General features: G+C 38.5%; 1 protein-coding gene across 1 annotated transcript; it reads right to left on the bottom strand.

Annotated features, from left to right (window-relative positions):
• Positions 1 to 2,086: 2,086 nt before the first annotated feature.
• LOC131825580 (pseudouridylate synthase PUS7L-like) lies at positions 2,087 to 17,055 on the bottom strand. The gene is given in 3 exon segments (XM_059165048.1): positions 2,087 to 2,179; positions 2,181 to 2,827; positions 16,878 to 17,055. Coding segments are annotated over 3 exon segments (918 nt in total).
• Positions 17,056 to 18,297: the final 1,242 nt, after the last annotated feature.

Here is an 18,297-nt window from a genome sequence, read left to right as displayed (position 1 = left end):
TTCCAGCCATACTAGCTGCTCAGACCTCACTTGGAAGAAAACTGGTTAGATAAAACTGTTACAGAGCATTTGAGGTGTGGCCACTTAAGACGGTTACTGTCATACCAAGTCAGGGATGAGAAGGTCCACAAGCTTGTCTTTGCCAATGCACAGTGTAAGGCTGACTACCCTTTCTAAGAATGGCTATTTGAATCACAGTTATTTGATGTCCGTATGTGTGGAGGCAGATAGGTGCTCTCCTACAAGCAGTCTGGACTAATGTAATGTTATTAAGATGATCAACAGTATCTCCCTGCCCCTGCAATTCTAAGTTAATGTGACTTGAACCCCAGTCCACAGTGGTTCCCATGATTTCTTTACATTTCTAAGGGCTCATATTTTGATGCTTTTTCTGGTTTAGCATTTTGCTTCTGCAAGTGTTTTCTGTTTGTTTTTTGTCTACCTGGATGCAGAATTTAGTGCCTCCACTAATTTACTACCCCAGATCCACTCATACTAAGCATTTCCTGAGTTTGTAATTGTACTATCTGAAGAATTCAGTCTCCCAACAATTTCACTAACTCTCTGGTCTTTTCTCCCTACCCTGACTTTCTTTTCTTTCACTCCTTCCCTTTTAAGAGCAGATGACTCTGTCTCATGCCATGTAGTTTCATGCTCTCCTCTGAGTCCTTGGCCTCAGCTGACATTCCTGCCCTGCAGGACTCACCTACCCCAAGTGGTGCTACTGAAGAAGCATTTTTCCAACAAAGGCAATTCTTTCACCAGGAGTAATTCTTATACCAGTTGCCAAGAGAATAAAATGTTCTTCATCTAACCGCCCCCCTCAATAATAAAGTAACAAAGGTTGAGAGTGATTTATTTTCTGTTAAAAAATAAATTAGAACAGACTCAAGGTTATCTCAGTAATAATAGCACTCTCTCTCCCTTGTATTCCAATATGCTGTGTTGAATGGAGAGAAAGGCCTGAAGTTATAGCTTGCTCAAAGGGAATTGAGCGTAGGGGTGCTATCTGTGTATTACAGGGGACACAAAAGCTCTTCTACTTGCCTGATTTCTGAGTTGTTATCTAGCATCTGCTTCTACATCCCCAAAGTTGAATTTACAACCTCCTAGAGCAGCATATAGTTCTTTGGGCAATTCTGACAATTTAGAAAATCATTCTTTATAGTAAACTGATAGCAGCCTTCTGGAGCTTCCATCCTTGAATTCTAACCCTATTTGCATGAACTCTGACTAATTTGACTTGAGTTACATTAGTCCAAAGTTATATACTATCCCAAAATGTATATTTGAGAAACTCCTTTCCTGCTCCAAATGTCTAGATGACTCTTCATTACTGAGAGAATAAAATCATACCACCCTCTGCTTTTCCCTTTTCTTTTGTCTCTCTGAGTCCAAGTTCTTCTAATTCCCAAGCAGATATGTTACTTTGTTTTTGTTCTGCTTTCCCACCATTAAAAAAAAAAGTTTTCCAACCTGTCCCATCTCCACTGATCAGCATCTTATTTATATTCCAATGGTGCACTTACCATTAAGCCTTCCTTGATTTCTCCAGTCAAATGAGTTGCTGCTATTTCTGGACTCCTTGTCGTTACTTTATTTCTATGCTGTCTAAGAGAAGTGACAAGCCACATGTGACTGTTGAGCAATTGAGATATAGCTAGTCCAAACTGAGATATGCTGTTAAATATAAATTACGTACTGGATTCAAAGTACAAAAAACAAGGTGTAAATAGTTCATTAGTAATTTTTTATGTTGATTCTATGTTGAAATGGTAAAATATAAATGTTTATATGGAGGAAACAATCAACAAAGGAAACAATCAACAAAACCAAAAGGTAACCTATGGAATGGGAGGAGATATTTGCAATGATGTATCCAATAAAGGTCTGGTATCCAAAATATATAAACTCAACTTCCAGAAAAAGTTGTTCATACAACTCAACATCCAGAACACAAATAATCCAATTTAAAAATGTGCAGAAGACACAAACAGACATTTCTCCAAAGAAGACAAACAGATTCACGCCTACGTTGCTCAGTCTGTTAAGCATCCAACTCTTGATTTCTGCTCAGGTGTTGGCCTCAGGGCTCTACCCTGGGTGTGGAGACTGTGTATATAACTTTTTGATCCCGGCATTCAAAAAGAGATCTTTTCCTGTGCTTGTGTGTTTTTTCCCCGAAATCTTACTGTAATCACTACATTTGGATTACTGGCATTGTAACTGAGTTCAGGGAAAGATTTGGTTTCTACAGGGTTTCCAAACTTTTTGTTGACAAAACGATGGACTGCTTTTCTGTGGTCTTTGTTTGTATCAGGTTTAAAGGTAAATTTGGAATTTGCTTTCTTTGCATCCAAATATTTTAAAAAGTCCAATGCTGCTTCTTCAGATACCAAGTAACAGAGTTCCTTAAACTCAAGATTGGGTATTACAACAATCTCACTATTTTTAGTAACAGTTATTAAAAAGGGGAATTTCTCCCTAACAGCACTATGCAAAATAGCCCTTTGGTTTTTGTCAAGGATTCTGCCCAGTGAGAATTCAGGAGATAATCCAATTAGCTCAGTTTTAGAGTTCCACTTCTCTTTTATATCACAGGCAAAGTGATACAGTAATTCATTAGTTTTTTCATCTAACAAGTTGCCTAAAACATCAACTTTTTCTTCTTCACCTTTGGAAGTTCCATCATTGATGCTATCTTCCTTTTCTGAAGGAGACTGATCATTGTGGTCATCATCAGAGCACCCAGTGAAAGTATTGACTTCTTGGTTCCTTCCCTCTCCCGTCCAAGTTAAGGAATTCCTGGGCACAATGCAAATATCACCTAGTTTTGATGGATATTCCTTTTAATGAACTGTTGGATCCTGTTAACTAGGATCTTGTTGAGAATTTTGGCATGTATATTCATCAGGGATACTGGTCTGAAATTCTCCTTTTTGATGGAGTCTTCTCCAAAGAAGGCATACAAATGGCTAACAAACACATGAAAAACTATTCATCATCGTTAGCTATGAGGGAAATTCAAATCAAAACCACATTGAGATAACATCTTATACTAGAATAGCAAAAATTGAAAAGGCAAGAAACAATAGATGTTGGAGAAGTTGTGAAGAAAGGAGAACCCTCTTACACTGTTGGTAGAAATGCAAGTTGGTACAGCCACTTTGGAAAACAATGTGGAGGTTCCTCAGAAAGTTCAAAGTAGAGCTACCTTATGACCCTGCAATTGCACTACTGGGTATTTACCCCAAAGATACAGATGTAGTGAAGAGAAGGACCACGTGCACCCCAATGTTCATAGTAGCAATGTACAAATAACCAAACTGTGGAAAGAGCTGAGATGCCTCTCAACAGATGAATGGATAAAGAAGATGTTGTCCATATATACAATGGAATATTATTCAGCCATCAGAAGGGATGAATAACCAGCTTTTATGTCACCGTGGATGGAACTGGAGGAGATTATGCTAAGTGAAATAAGTCAAGAAGAGAAAGTCAATTATCATATGATTTCACTTATCTGTGGAACATAAGGAATAGCGTGGAGGACATTAGGAGAAGGAAGGGAAAAATGAAGGGGGGGGGAATCAGAGGGGAAGATGAACCATGAGAGACTATGGACTACAGGAATCAAACTGAGGGTTTTAGAGGGGATGGGGGGAGGGGGAGTCGGTTAGCCCAGTGATAGGTATTAAGGAGGGCATGGATTGCATGGAGCACTGGGTGTTATTCACAAACAATGGATCATGGAACACTTACATCAAAAACTAAGATGTACTATGTAGTGACTAACATAATAAATGAAAAAATAGTAAAATATACCAACATGGGGAAAAAGTTTTAAAACATAAAGCACATTATTAAGTTAACCTCACTTAAAAAATCTTTTCAATGTGGCTTCTAGAAAATTTAAAATTATATATATGGCTTACATTATAATTCTATTGAACAACTCTGCTTTAGACCTTTATATAGGATTTAAAGTTAAGTACCTTGACTATCACTGCATTTCATTCCCTGCTGCTAGAGTTTAAGATCCCTGAGGTCATGGACTTATAACCTGCTATTCCTCATTACTCTCCCAAAGAGCCTTTTATTCAGTGGATGTTCAATATATGCTAAGGAAACAAAATAGAAAACTTTTTTTTTTTTTTTAAAGATTTTGTTTATTCATCTGAGAGAGAATGAGAGAGAGCATGAGGGCAGGGGGAGGTGGTCAGAGGGAGAAGCAGACTCCCTGCTGAGCAGGGAGCCAGATGTGGGACTCAATCCTGGGATTCCAGGGTCATGACCTGAGCCGAAGGCAGTTGCTTAACCAACTGAGCTACCCAGGCACCCACAAAATAGAAAACTTTTTATCAGTTCAGAAATTCAAATGCCTATAGAAGCCAGGTAGGTAGCGTAATTCTATGAAGTAAGCTGGGTTTAACAGGGGTCTGGTGTCAGGGACACAGTAGAATTTAGGAGTCAGTTAGCAGGGACCATGTGGTCAATTGGAAATTCAGAGCTATGTAAAGGAGGCAGCCACTTTTTCCCGTCAGCTGAATTGTTGCCACATAGGAATGGAGGTCTAGGGTTGCCTAAGTTTCCAGTCTTGCAAGAGAAACTGAGTATCTGGACTTCTGTGTGAATTTAACTGATCTTTTATGTTCCTTAATTCTTAAGTTTGTATGAGCCAACCAAAACAGGTTGGTGGCCTAGATACAGCCAGAAAGTTACCAGTGTGTGCTTCTCTTCCGAAGGGTAAAATGGAATTGACTTGCAGTTCCATGTTAGAATAGAGTAAAACAAGATTTATTATTGTGGCTTTGATCAAGAAGGGACTGGAATTTGCGACCTTGAATTTGCAGATTGTTCAGAAAATTATTGATAGATGGTATTACCAAACATTTTCAAATACTTTCCTGGAAAACATACCCCTCTGCCGAATTTCTCAAGACTTAGACCCTTACACACAAAAAAATAAGGATGTGGAATCTATGAAATGTTTATTGACTGAAGTGTGATACTATCAGTTTAATGCAAAAGGGAGTAAAATGTCTTTCATTCTTAAGTCTGTAACTATTTAGAGTTTAGGTAGTGGTTAAAGAAACTGTTACTTTCTGAATTTTCAGAGCTGTCATTACTTGTATGTGTATGGAAGGAATCCTATGATTGACTTTTTTCCATACATGAAATGACAAGGTTAGAATGAGCTGAATGCTAGTCAGAACAATGTTATTTTTAAATAATTGTGTGATGCTTCTAAGGTAGATTAGCTGTACCCCTTCTTTGGTTTTCATTTCTTTGAATCGAAAATCAATAGACCAAGTAATTTAAAAGAACTCTGGGTTAGAATTGTACTGGGTGTTGAACAGATTCTTATTAGTACTTTATTCTTTTTTAGGTCATTTTATAAAGCTAGGTAGCTTGTAGTCCTAACAGTATCAGAAGTCATTATTCTGTTTTAGTTGGAAAATAATATATGTATAAATGTACTTCAATTTCAGTTTTGTTCTTTTGCATGTAAATTGAGCACCTGAAATTGAAGATTCTATTTAGTGTTGTCTTTGAAAGTCATCTGTCATATATTAATTAGTATCTGAGAATTTTAAAAAAACTCTAAGCAAATAGAAGGGGCATGTAATAAGAAATGAAATCAAGGAATCAAGGTACTACAGTGTTCCTTTTACTTAGGCAAATTATACTGTGTATTAAAAGCTAAGAATAGTTGATATAGAAATCTGAAATATATTTAGATTATTAGTCAAGTATCAGCAAGTTGTAAAGTCATTCTTACTTGTCTGTTAGCCTTTGAATAAGTCTTGAAATCATTCTGTTCCTCAGTTTCCCCATTTCTGAAGTAGTTGTAATAATCCCATTTGTCTCTTAAGCATAATCACGTTCTGCTGTAGAAGATGGTGCTCTTTCTGGCAATGTGTTCTGACATCTGGGCAGATAGATGTGGTTGTTATTTCCACAGTATATTGATAGAGCAAACATTTTAGAAGAACAGCCTTGGTTGCTTTATAGCATCTTATTGTTTACAAAATCATTGAGCAGCTGTTATATTATTATTTAGCTGTACAAACTTGTTATGAAGAGTAGAATAACCATACAAATTAAAATGATCATATGTCAGCTGTATATTTGCATAGATGATCTAATAATCATAACATTAATGGAAATCTCGTAATGGGAGAAAACACCCAGAATTCCAAATAAGAAAACACTGTCATTTTTGGTATTCCCTTCCAGTCCTAGCCCAAATGCATTTGACATTTTTACATAACTGTAATCATAATAGAGATAAAATTTAGTATTGTCTTTTGACAATATACTCTATTTCTCCATATTTCTTTCCTTTTAAATTTTTTATTAAGTCTTTAAATTTTAATTCCAGTATCTTATATAGTTTCAGGTATCTTATATTAGTTTCAGGTATACAATCTAGTGATTCAATAATTCTATACATTACTTAGGGCTCATCATAAATGTACTCTTTAATCCTCATTACTTACTTCACCCATTCCCCCACCCACCTCACTTTTAGTAACCATCAGTTTGTTCTCTATAGTTAAGAGTCTGTTTTTTAGATTGTCTCTTTTTTTCCCTTGGTTTGTTTCTTAAATTCCAGAGATGAGTAAAATCACATGGTATTTGTCTTTCTCTGACTGACTTATTTCTCATAGCATTAAACACTTTAGATCTATCCACATAGCAAATAGCAAGACCTAATTCTTTATTTTTTAATTTAATTTAATTTTTGTGTGTGTATGTTCCAAAATTCAGTGTTTATGCACCTCACCCAGTATTCCATGCAATATGTGCCCTCCATAATACCCACCACCAGGCTTTTTTATGGCCGAATAATACTACATTGTATAAATATACCATCTATTCTTTATTCATCTACCAATGAACATTAGGGCTGCTTCTATAATTTGACTATTATAAATAATATTGCAATTAACATAGGGGTGCATGTATCCCTTTGCATTAGTATTTTTGTGTTTTGGGGATAAATACCCAGTAAGTAGTACAATTATCAAATGATAGGGTAGCTCTATTAGGAGTCTTCCTCATAGAAGAGCTTCCAGGAAGCTCTATGAGGAATCTCCCTCCAAACAGGAATCTGTCTTCCACAATGGCCATACTGTTGGGGAAAATAATCAGAGTGGCGAGAAACCAAGTGACGCTCAAAGGATTAGGAGAACTAGGGTTTATTTTATGCCGGTGGACCAGAATTTCATGTTCTAAATTCTGGGCCCCAGGTGGCGGGGTTACAGGGTTTTTATAGTGAGGTGCAAGGGGTGAGATTTCAAGGGCTATGCTGGCTGCTGGTAGGTGGGTTTAAATGGGGGGGGGCAGGGAGCTGCTTTAGGAGGGAAGAGTAGTACAGGGAGCCAGTGGCGGGGGGGAGTCTGGTTACAGAAGTAGAAAAAGGGCTGGTTATCTCTTGCTGTTTCTATCTTCTGGGGCCTGCTCACCCTAGGTCTGTTCTTGGTAATTTTTCTCTTCAGTACCAGTTTGCATTCCCACCAGTAGTGTACCAGGGTTCCATTTTCTCCATATGCTTGCCAACACTTGTTATTTCTTGTTTTGTTTTTTTAAAATAATTTTTTATTAACATACAATGTATTATTTACCCCAGGGTTACAGGTCTGTGAATAATCAGGCTTACACATTTCACAGCACTCACCATAGCACATACACTCCCCAATGTCCCTAACCCAATCATCCTATCTCTACCCCCAACTGCCCAGCAACCCTCAGTTTATTTTGTGAGATTAAGAGTCTCTCATGGTTTGTCTCCCTCCCAATCCCATCTGTTTCATTTTTATCCTTCCCTGCCTCCCACAGCCCTGGGCTCTGCCTCTCAAATTCCTCATTCAGAGAGATCATATAATCGTCTTTCTCTGATTGACCCATTTCACTCAGCATAATACCCTCTAGTTCCATCCAAGTCATTGCAAATGGCAAGATTTCATTTCTTTTGATGGATGCATAGAATTCCACTGTATATATACATAACACATCTTCTTTATCCATTCATCTGTTGATGGACATCTAGGTTTTTTCCATAGTTTGGCTGTTGTGGACATTGCTCCTATAAACATTTGGGTGAATGTGCCCCTTCAGATCACTACATTTCTATCTTTAGTGTAAATACCCAGTAGTGATATTGCTGGGTTGTAGAGTAGTTGTATTTTCAACTTTTTGAGGAACCTCCACGCTGTTTTCCAGAGTGACTGAACCAGCTTGCATTCCCACCAACAGTGCAAGAGTGTTCCCCTTTTACCAATCCTCTCCAACATCTGTCATTTCCTGACTTGTTAATTTTAGCCATTCTGACTGGTGGGAGGTGGTATCTCACTGTGGTTTTGATTTGCATTTCCCTGATGCTGAGTGATGTTGAGCACTTTTTCATGTGTCTGTTGGCCATTTGGATGTCTTCTCTGCTGAAATGACTGTTCATGTCTTCAGCCCATTTCTTGATTGGATTATTTGTTCTTTGGGTGTTGTGTTTGATAAGTTCTTTATAGATTTTGGATACTAGCCCTTTATCTGATATGTCATTGGTGAGTATCTTCTCCCATTCTGTCAGTTGTCTTTTGGTTTCGTTGACTGTTTCCTTTGCTGTGCAAAAGATTTTGATCTTGATGAAGTCCCAGTAGTTCATTTTTTGCCCTTGCTTCTCTTGCCTTTGGCGATGTTTCCAGAAAGAAGTTACTGTGACTAAGGTCGAAGAGGTTGCTGCTGGGGTTCTCCTCAAGGATGTTGATGGATTCCTGTCTCACATTGAGGTCTTTCAACCATTTTGAGTCTATTTTTGTGTGTGGTGTAAGGAAATGGTCCGATTTTGTTCTTTTGCATGTGACTGTCCAATTTTCCCAACACCATTTGTTGAAGAGACTTTTTTCCATTGGACATTCTTTCCTGCTTGGTTGAAGATTAATTGACCATAGAGTAGAAGGTCCATTTCTGGGGTCTCTCTACTGTTCCATTGATCTGTGTATCTGCTTTTGTGCCAATACCATAGTGTCGTGATGATTACAGCTTTGTAATAGAGCTTGAAGCCTGGAATTATGATGGCCACCAAGTCTGGTTTTCTATTTCAGCATTCCTTTGGCTATTTGGGGTCTTTTCTGGTTCCATATAAATTTTAGGATTATTTGTTCCATTTCTTTGAAAAAAATTGATGGTATTTTGATACGGATTGCATTCAATGTGTAGATAGTTCTAGGTAGTATAGACATTTTCACAGTATTTGTTCTTCCAATCTATGAGGATGGAATGTTTTTCCATTTCTTTGTGTCTTCCTCAATTTCTTTCATGAGTACTTTATAGTTTTCTGAGTGCAGATACTTTGCCTCTTTGGTTAGGTTTACTCCTAGGTATCTTATGGCTTTGGGTGCACATGTAAATGGAATCGACTCCTTAATTTCTCTTTCTTCTGACTTGCTGTTGGTATATAAAAATGCCACTGATATCTGTGCATGGATTTTATATCCTAACACTTTACTGAATTCCTGCATGAGTTCTAGCAGTTTTGGAGTGGAGTCTTTTGGGTTTTCCACATAAAGTATCATATCATCTGCAAAGAGTGAGAGTTTGACTTCTTCTTTGCCAATATGGATGCCTTTTATTTCTTTTTGTTGTCTGATTGCTGGGGCTGGGACTTTTAGTACTATGTTGAATAGCAGTGGTGATAGTAGACATCCCTGCTGTGTTCCTGACCTAGGGGAAAAGCTCTCAGTTTTTCCCCATTGGAATGATATTCACTGTGTGTTTTTCATAGTTGGCTTTTATGATATTGAGGTATGTACCCTCAATGAGTACACTGTGAAGAGTTTTGATCAAGAAAGGATGCTGTACTTTGTCAAATGCTTTTTCAGCATCTATTGAGAGTATCATATGGTTCTTGTTCTTTCTTTTATTAATGTATTATATCACATTGATTTATTTGCAGATGTTGAACCAACCTTGCAGCCCAGGAATAAATCCCACTGAGTCATGGTGAATAATCCTTTTAATGTACTGTTGGATCCTATTGGCTAGTATTTTGGTGAGAACTTTTGCATCTGTGTTCATCAAGAATATTGGTCTGTATTTCTCCTTTTTGGTAGGGTCTTTGTCTGGTTTTGGGATCAAAGTAATGCTGGCCTCATAAAAAGAGTTTGGAAGTTTTCCTTCCATTTCTATTTTTTGGAACAGTTTCAGGAGAATAGGTATTAATTCTTCTTTAAAGGTTTGGTAGAATTCCCCTGGGAAGCCATCTGGCCCTGGGCTCTTGTTTGTTGGGAGATTTTTGATGACTGTTTTAATCTCCTTACTGGTTATGAATCTGTTCTGGTTTTCTGTTTCTTTCTGATCCAATTTTGGTAGTTTATATGTCTCTAGCAATGCATCCATTTCTTCCAGATTGTCTAATTTTTTGGCGTAGAGTTGCTTATGATATGTTCTTATAATTGTTTGTATTTCTTTGGTATTGGTTGTGATGTCTCCTTTTTCATTCATTATTTTAATAATTTGGGTCCTTTCTCTTTTCTTTTTGATATGTCAGGCCAGGCGTTTATCAATATTACTAATTTTTTCAAAGAAGGAGCCCCTAGTATCATTGATCTATTCTATTGTTCTTTTTGTTTCTATTTCATTGATTTCTGCTCTGTGCTTTATGATTTCCCAATCTATGACCCCGTAGGAGCTGAAAGCACAGGTCCCCTCTCCTCACTGTGCCCTCAGAGAAAAGCAGTCAATCCCTCCCATCTCTCAGGTCTCCAGCTACACTCTGAACTCACCCAGCCTGTGACCAAGCATTTCTATCTCTGGTGCACAGCCATGTTTGGAGTCTGTAAGCCCAACAGATTCCTGCAGCATGCTCCCATGCTGCTTCTCCTATAGGAGGAAGGAGGGGGTCTCCTTGGATCTGTTGCTTGTGGGTCCCTGCTTGAAGTACAGTGGTCTAATTGTGCCTTGGATCATGGTTTTAGGTAACCCTGAGTGGAGAGTCCACTGCTCGTCACCGTCTGTGCAGCTGGCTTCCCCGCTCTGAAACCTGGGAGCTCTGCCACACTAAGACACCCCAGGTCTTTCTGTGTCCCCATGGGTCCTTAAACCACACTGTTGCCATGAGGGTTCCACCCCCCGCCCTATGCCGCCTCCACTTAGCCTCTGGAGTGACATACCTCCATGGACCAGACTTCTAAAAGTTCTGATTTTGTACTCTGCTGCTCTCTTACTTGCCAGGAGCCGACCCCTTCCCCCCATGGTCTATCTTACTGTTTCTCCGGATTCACTTCTTAGCACATCCTACCTTCCAGAAAGTGGTCAATTTTCTCTTCCTAGAATTGCTGCTTTTCTTCTCTCTCCTGTTGAGTCTGTAGGTGTTCAGAACGCTTTGACAACTATCTAGCTGATCTCCTGGGACCTAATGATATCTTGGTTTTCTGCTCTTCCACTGTCTATCTCCTTCTATCCTGCCTGCTTCTTTATATGGATAAAAGAGAAGGGTTTAAGCCAGTCCCCTACTGTAGTACATTTGGATCCTCAGTGGATGGAATTTAAATTCTTTTATAAATCAGCAGACACAGACTAGGGGAGGTGATATCCTGGCCTCTTCAAATTCCCAAAGAGCGTCACCTGTGCCACTCTTTGCCTAACTACTCTGCTGTCCTAGGATTTCTTAATTAGGACTTGACTAATTTTGATGTCTCTTATAGTTAGTCTAATAAAATCTAATTCCTAAGTTCATGTGGAATTTTATTTGGTTGAAAATCTCAAGGTATAACATAGCTTTCAATTTAAAAAATAACCCACATGATTCTTTAAAATTATATTTGAATATGTGAAACACTAAAATTGTTTCAAAATAAAAATATATAAAAACTTATGCAATGAAGTCACCCTCTGCCCTGGGCTCTGTGTTCAGCCTTCTTTTCCCAGCCCCATAGTCAGGAAACCAGGAATATCAGTTTCTTTTGCATCTTTCCACGGCTCCTTTCTGTATGTACAAGTAAATACAAATATATATTTTCATTTTTATCCATTTCTAATGCAAATGGTTGTATAATATATACATGATGTTCTATATCCAATGTTGTCATGTTTTCTGCACAGAAAGCTGAGGAAATAAATTATAAATGGAGGGTTTCATAGAATTATTAAAGATTTCTTGGATGTACTTTCTTTTCTTTTTTTTTTTTTAAGATTTTATTTATTTATTCGACAGACAGAGATCATAAGTAGGCAGAGAGGCAAGCAGAGAGAGAGAGAGAGGAGGAAGCAGGCTCCCTGCTAAGCAGAGAGCCCGATGTGGGGCTTGATTCCAGGACTCTGGGATCATGACCTGAGCCGAAGGCAGAGGCTTTAAACCACTGAGCCACCCAGGCATCCCTGGATATATTTCTTAATGCACTTATCTACTTAAAGATTACCTGAAGCAAATACTAAATCTGCGGTTGGACTCCTCTAGTCCCTGAGCAGGCTTCTAAGACTTCCCCTCTCACCAGCTTACTTATATTTCTTGAATAAAGATTAATCTAATACTAGGCTATGGACAAAACTGAAAAAGTAAAACTACAACTAAGAACAAATTTTTGTAATTAATGAATAACATTAATAACAAATATTTGGCATTAATATTATTGATGCCAAATTAATTAATTTGTAATTAATAACAAATTTTTGGCATTAAATATGAATAACACATTATCTATGACAGTGTAATGGTAGATATAATTAAGAATATTTATTCTAATCACGTCTGGAAAACTTTTTATAAAAGTAGGCCATAATCACTCCTACCCTTGCCACCCATCTCCATTGTCCCACTGACCTCAAGCCTGTGTGCTGTTGAGGACACAGCACCCAGGGATCCCCCCAGTCATCTGCCCTGGGGCAAGGATCCAGAGTAGGTCAGAGGAATCAGTACAGGGTAGAGAAGGGGGCTCTGGATTTGGCTTCTAAAATATGGATTCAAGTTCTGGTTCTGTCTCTTATTAGCTAGCTAACCATGCCAATTATTTACCTTTTTTTTTTTTTTTAATTGAAGTATAGTTGACGCACAATACAGTAGTTCCAGATGTTTAGCATAGTGATTTGATAAATTTATACATTATGAAGCTTTTAAAGAGTTTTTAAGACCCAGTATTTTCATCTATATATGAGGAAGGTAGTGGATAATATCAAACATAGAATGTGAAAATGCCTCGTGACCAGCACAATGATATATAAATGTTTTTGTGATTATTCTGGGATTTCTGAGGAGGAGCAGGTTTCCTAGTAGCTCTGTAGATGTTTATATCCAGGAGAATAAGAAATTTTCAGGAAAATCAGCCTGAGGGTTTGCCGTTAGAGTTTTGTTTTGATAGTAAATATTTTGTTGTCCTTTAGTTTTTGTTTTTTGTTTTTAAAATTTTATTTATTTATTTGACAGTGCTCACAAGTAGGCAGAGAGACAAGGGGGTGGGAGGGGGAAGCAGGCTCCCTGCTGAGCAGAGAGCCCAATGCAGGGCTTGATCCCAGGACCCTGAGATCATGACCTAAGCTGAAGGCAGAGGCTTAACCCACTGAGCCACCCAAGTGCCTCTGTCCTTTAATTTTTATCTTAAGCTTGTCTTGTTCATCTTAACAAACTTTTGGTTGTATTTTAGTAGCAAATTTACCTTGTTTAGTGGGTTTTGGCTTAGAATAGCTTTTTGACAGGTACTCAAAAATATTTAGGTTGTTTCCAAAGGCTACTCTTCCTGTACGGCATGATGCAAAACCTTGGGTGTGCTAATTGGACCACTTTACTTCACTGGGATCCTCTCTTCTCTAATTTACAAACTCAGTCATCTGGATCAAAGCTTGTCCTACTTGAGTGGGCATTAGCATCACCTGGAAGACTGTTGAAACACTGATTGTTCACAATTTCATTTTGGTGTGTCTGGGGTGGAGGACCAAGAGATTATTTTTCTTTTTTTTTCAAGTTTAACATCTTAATTTTGTTTTATTTTTTTTCAGTGTTCCAAGATTCATTGTTTCTGCACCACACCCTGTGCTCCATGTAATACGTGCTTTCCTTAATACCTACCACCAGGCTCACCCAACCCCCCACTCCCCTCCCCTCCAAAGCCCTCAGTTTGTATCTCAGAGTCCACAGTCTCTCATGCTAGAGTTTATATTTCTAATGGATTTCTAGGTGATGCTGATGTTAATGCTAATGGTTTAGGGACCATATTTTAGAAACCACTTATCTAAAACCTGGGGTACAGTTTCTTAAGGTATACTTCAAAGAACTGCCTTGTTCAGAAACATCTGAACCTTTGGTTTCCACCCCAACTTCAAGGAATCCGATTCTCTGGGATTTGGGAGCTACAGGTTCCATTTTAAAGGTGATGCTTATACATCTTAATGTCTGAGAACCACTGATTTAAATATAATAATTGTCAACTATGACTACATATTAGAGTTATGTGAAGAGTTAAAAACCTACCAATATTCCCTTTCCATTGACCCCATATTCTGTTTCAGATCATCTTGGGTGGGACCCTAGCATGAAGGTTTTTTAAAAAGCACCTTGGATGATTCTAATATACAACAAGGGCTGTGGACTAATGATAGGAAGGGCTTAGTTCATCATTCTGTGTCTTGGGGTATTAATCTGTGGGACTGGCCTGGGTCTTCCCGAGATTCAAGATTGTTGGGGGTTGTAGCCCAAAGTGGTGGGAAACTTAATCTAAGGCTAAGACGGATAGTCAACTAGAGCCACAGGGTAAGTTGAAAAAAACTTTGAGGAGAGTGTTTTATCTATGTTTGTAGCTATGGTTATAATTGGTACTGCAAGCTGTGAATCTAATGTTACTTTGCTAACAATATTTTGCTTAGTCTGAGATTTAATTAAGGACATTTGTCTTATTCTTTATCAACTAGTGATGGGTCTGGTAGCTGTTTATGTATTTAGCTACTCACATATGAAGGCACTTAGATTTATTTTGTACAACAGCAGATGGAAGATTTAGGTGGTCAGATTTCAGTTTAATATAACAGGAGAGCTGTGTGGAAGGAGTTTTAAGTAGAGACTGAAAATTAAGGATATGCAGAGATGTTGGCGAAGGAAAAGGAAACATAGGAAGTGATGATGTTTAACCCTTAAGAGAGTAGGATTCCAAGTCCGTGAGGATGTAGGGAACAGTAAGGGGTCAGGATAGCTCTGACTGGATTCTCCTGAATTTTTAGGGCATTTATAACCTGCTCTTAAAGACATTCTGAACTTATAGCTACTTCCTTAGCCTCGGAGATCTGGAGTACTTCCTGAGGTTCTTAGGACATGAAGCAAGTAGTGCCTAGGTGGGTGCATTGAGTTGAAGCTTCTCCAGAAAACATCTTGGAACCACTGAGGCATCCTGTCCCTGCCCAAGTTTGGAGCTCCAAGGCTCCAAGTTTGGAGCTCTGAAGTAGAGATTAGCATATGGCATTAGTGAATTTCTCTGCCTGTTTACTTTGGAGGCAGCAGTCATGACCCAATGAGTTATATGACCCGAAGTTCAAGCTGTGTGATCTGGGATAGTCATGCTATGAACTCAGCAACCTTATCTTGCAACTGTGTCACCAAGTCACAGGCTGTTTGAGGCCCAGTGAGATTATGGACATGAAACACCTGTGTAAACATGGGGTGCTCCTCAAGAACAGATGTTTTTGTGCCTAACAAATGCTATTCCAGTATGCATTTCAAGGTAGGTAGAGTTCAGGGCCATCCATAGGGGATAGAGGGCTGGTTCTGTGTGTCTGTCACATCATTATTGAATCAGTGCAAAAAGTATGTAGTGTTTTTTTTTTTTTTTTCTCTTTAGTCTGTGAGGATTTTTCCAGCATAGATTTTATACATTTGGTCCTGAGAAGAATCCACACTGTTTACCTGGCAACCTTGACTGCAACACATGCAGTGTTTTTGGAATTCCAGCAAATGAAATTTTTCATTTGAAAAATGAACATTTTCATTTGAGAAATGAACATTTTTCAATGGATGTTTCTCCCTGCTTTGTGTGTTTACTGCAGCTACACTTCCTTCCTACTTGACACGTGCTGATTCCTCCACGTTAGTGGACTTTTCCAGACCTCTTCTCTTTACATTGTCCTTTTATTCCCTTTACATAGTCATTTAAAACAATTATTCAGTTTCATTACTGCTCTCACAGCTATGATAATAGCTCAAAAGGGAGCCCGGTTACACTGAATTTTGTGCTTGCTTCCTGATTTCTGGAATGACACCTCTACTCCCTCTCATCTCTGCTCCTGCTACTATTTACCTGAGCTTGCTTTCTGTTGAAGGAGAGCAAATAGAACACCAAAAGCCAAATATTCCAGGTAGAGTCAGTCTGTTCGGTATGATAATTTTTCAATTAATATCCTACTATTTGTAAATATTACTGCAAAGAAAATTGAGACCATTTGTTTTCTCTAAAACATCTTTTGTGTTCTAATAAAGATTTTCCATTTCTTAGTGCTTTATAATTTTGATTGATTTTGATTATGTATTTGTAGACTTTTTTTTTTCCTAAAAAGAAATGCAAAGCTCTTAAACATTTTTTTCTTTTTGTTCAGGGAGTCTCTGAAGTAGTTACACTCACATATAAATGAATGAATAACTGAGAATGATTGTCCCAGGTGGGAGGCTACTGGAATTTATTGCTCTTCCAACTGCCTCTACTTGGTGATGCCTTTCCATCTACCGCTATATACCTGAAAGCTACTTGTGGACCTTTCCCACCCTATGGGAGGCCAGCTCCTGCTTCCTGATCTAACTTTAATGCACTCCACTGTAGAGTTTGGTGAGGGATGGAGCCATGGTCAGTCCGACAGGAGCAAGGAGAAAGGGAAGAGGATCCACCTAGACTGCTCTTTCTGAGTACCTATTGCTCTGGTCCTAGCAGTCTTATTCTCAGCCTCGCCTTCCACAAAGCCATCTTCCTGGAAGCCCCTACTACTTCCTGGAAGCCCCTGGGAGTAGGAGCTTTGAATTGCCAGAATGAGGGACATCTGGGGTTTTGAGGACTCGCTTTCTAGTGTAGAAACTCTTACTTCATTCATTGTATCTCAAATGGTCTATCAGTGAAAACTAAGAGATATATCCTTGTGGATTTAGGTCTCCATGACCTAAATGAAGATATCCATGACCTCTATGGATGTTCTTTAGGAAGTCCAGAGATCCACTGAAACTATATATCAGAATTTTTAAAATGTGCATACATTCCTGAGAATGTATGTTTTCCTGGGGAGAGTGTCCATAGTTTTATCAGATTCCCAATGAATGATATGACCCAAAGATATTTTAAAAGGTCAAGAAATAACCATTGACGAGGTAGTGGATAGCCTGGAGTCAGTGTTTAGTACTATAGCAAATATTTATTGATCATCTACAATGTACCAGCTACTGTTCTAAGTTCCTGGTACATAGGTGAACAAAAAACCTTCCTTACCTCATGAGGTTTTCGTTTCAACTGGGGAGGTGGTATTGGGGGAGACAGACAGCAAACAGTATGCATGACACATTTCTATACTATATTAGACGGTAAGTGGCATGGGAAAATATAGCAGGGTAAAGGAGATCAGGGATATTGTGGGGGAAGTGGTGCTATGATTTCAGGTAGACCTCATTGAGAAAGTGATACATAGTGAAATCTTGAAGAGGGAAGGAATCATATGGATATCTGATGGAGGAGTGTGCAAGGCAGAAGGCATAATTACTGCAGTGATTTTAATGTAGGCATTAACTTTACATGTTTAGAGTGGTAGAATGGATCAAATGAGGGAGAGTGGCAGTAAGTCAGAGGGTAATACGCAAAAGGCAGGGTCTTATAGGCCTCTCTGGGCATGACTTTGGGGAACCCTTGAAGTGTTTTGAGTAGAAGGGAGATGTAACCTGACTTAGGCTATAAGAGGGTCACTTTTGTTGATGTGTTAAAAACAGACTATAGGGGACAAGGGCAAGAACAGAGAAACCAGGCTTCCCAGTAATCATTTAGGAGAGAGAATGATGGATTGGATCATGGTAGTTGTAGCAAGATATTGGGAACCGGTTGTATTTGAATATATTTATAGGTAGAGCCAACAAGATTTGCTGACAGATTAGAGGTGAATTGTCAAAGAGAGTCAGCGATTACCAGGAGGTGTTTGGTCTGAGCTACTGAAATGGTAAAGTTCATGGGAAAATCTGGAGCTTTTAAGTCAGGACTTGGATCACTGCTCTGTTGCTTAATTATTTTGTTGTGATCTGGCTCATGGGCAATTAACTTGTACTCTCTAGGTCTCAGTATTTTTATTTGCAGAATA

Source organism: Mustela lutreola, chromosome 2 (genome assembly GCF_030435805.1).
Source record: "Mustela lutreola isolate mMusLut2 chromosome 2, mMusLut2.pri, whole genome shotgun sequence".
Classification (NCBI taxonomy): Eukaryota; Metazoa; Chordata; class Mammalia; order Carnivora; family Mustelidae; genus Mustela; species Mustela lutreola.
Note: the sequence above shows the minus strand (reverse complement) of the source record. Positions and strands in the feature narration are given on the sequence as shown.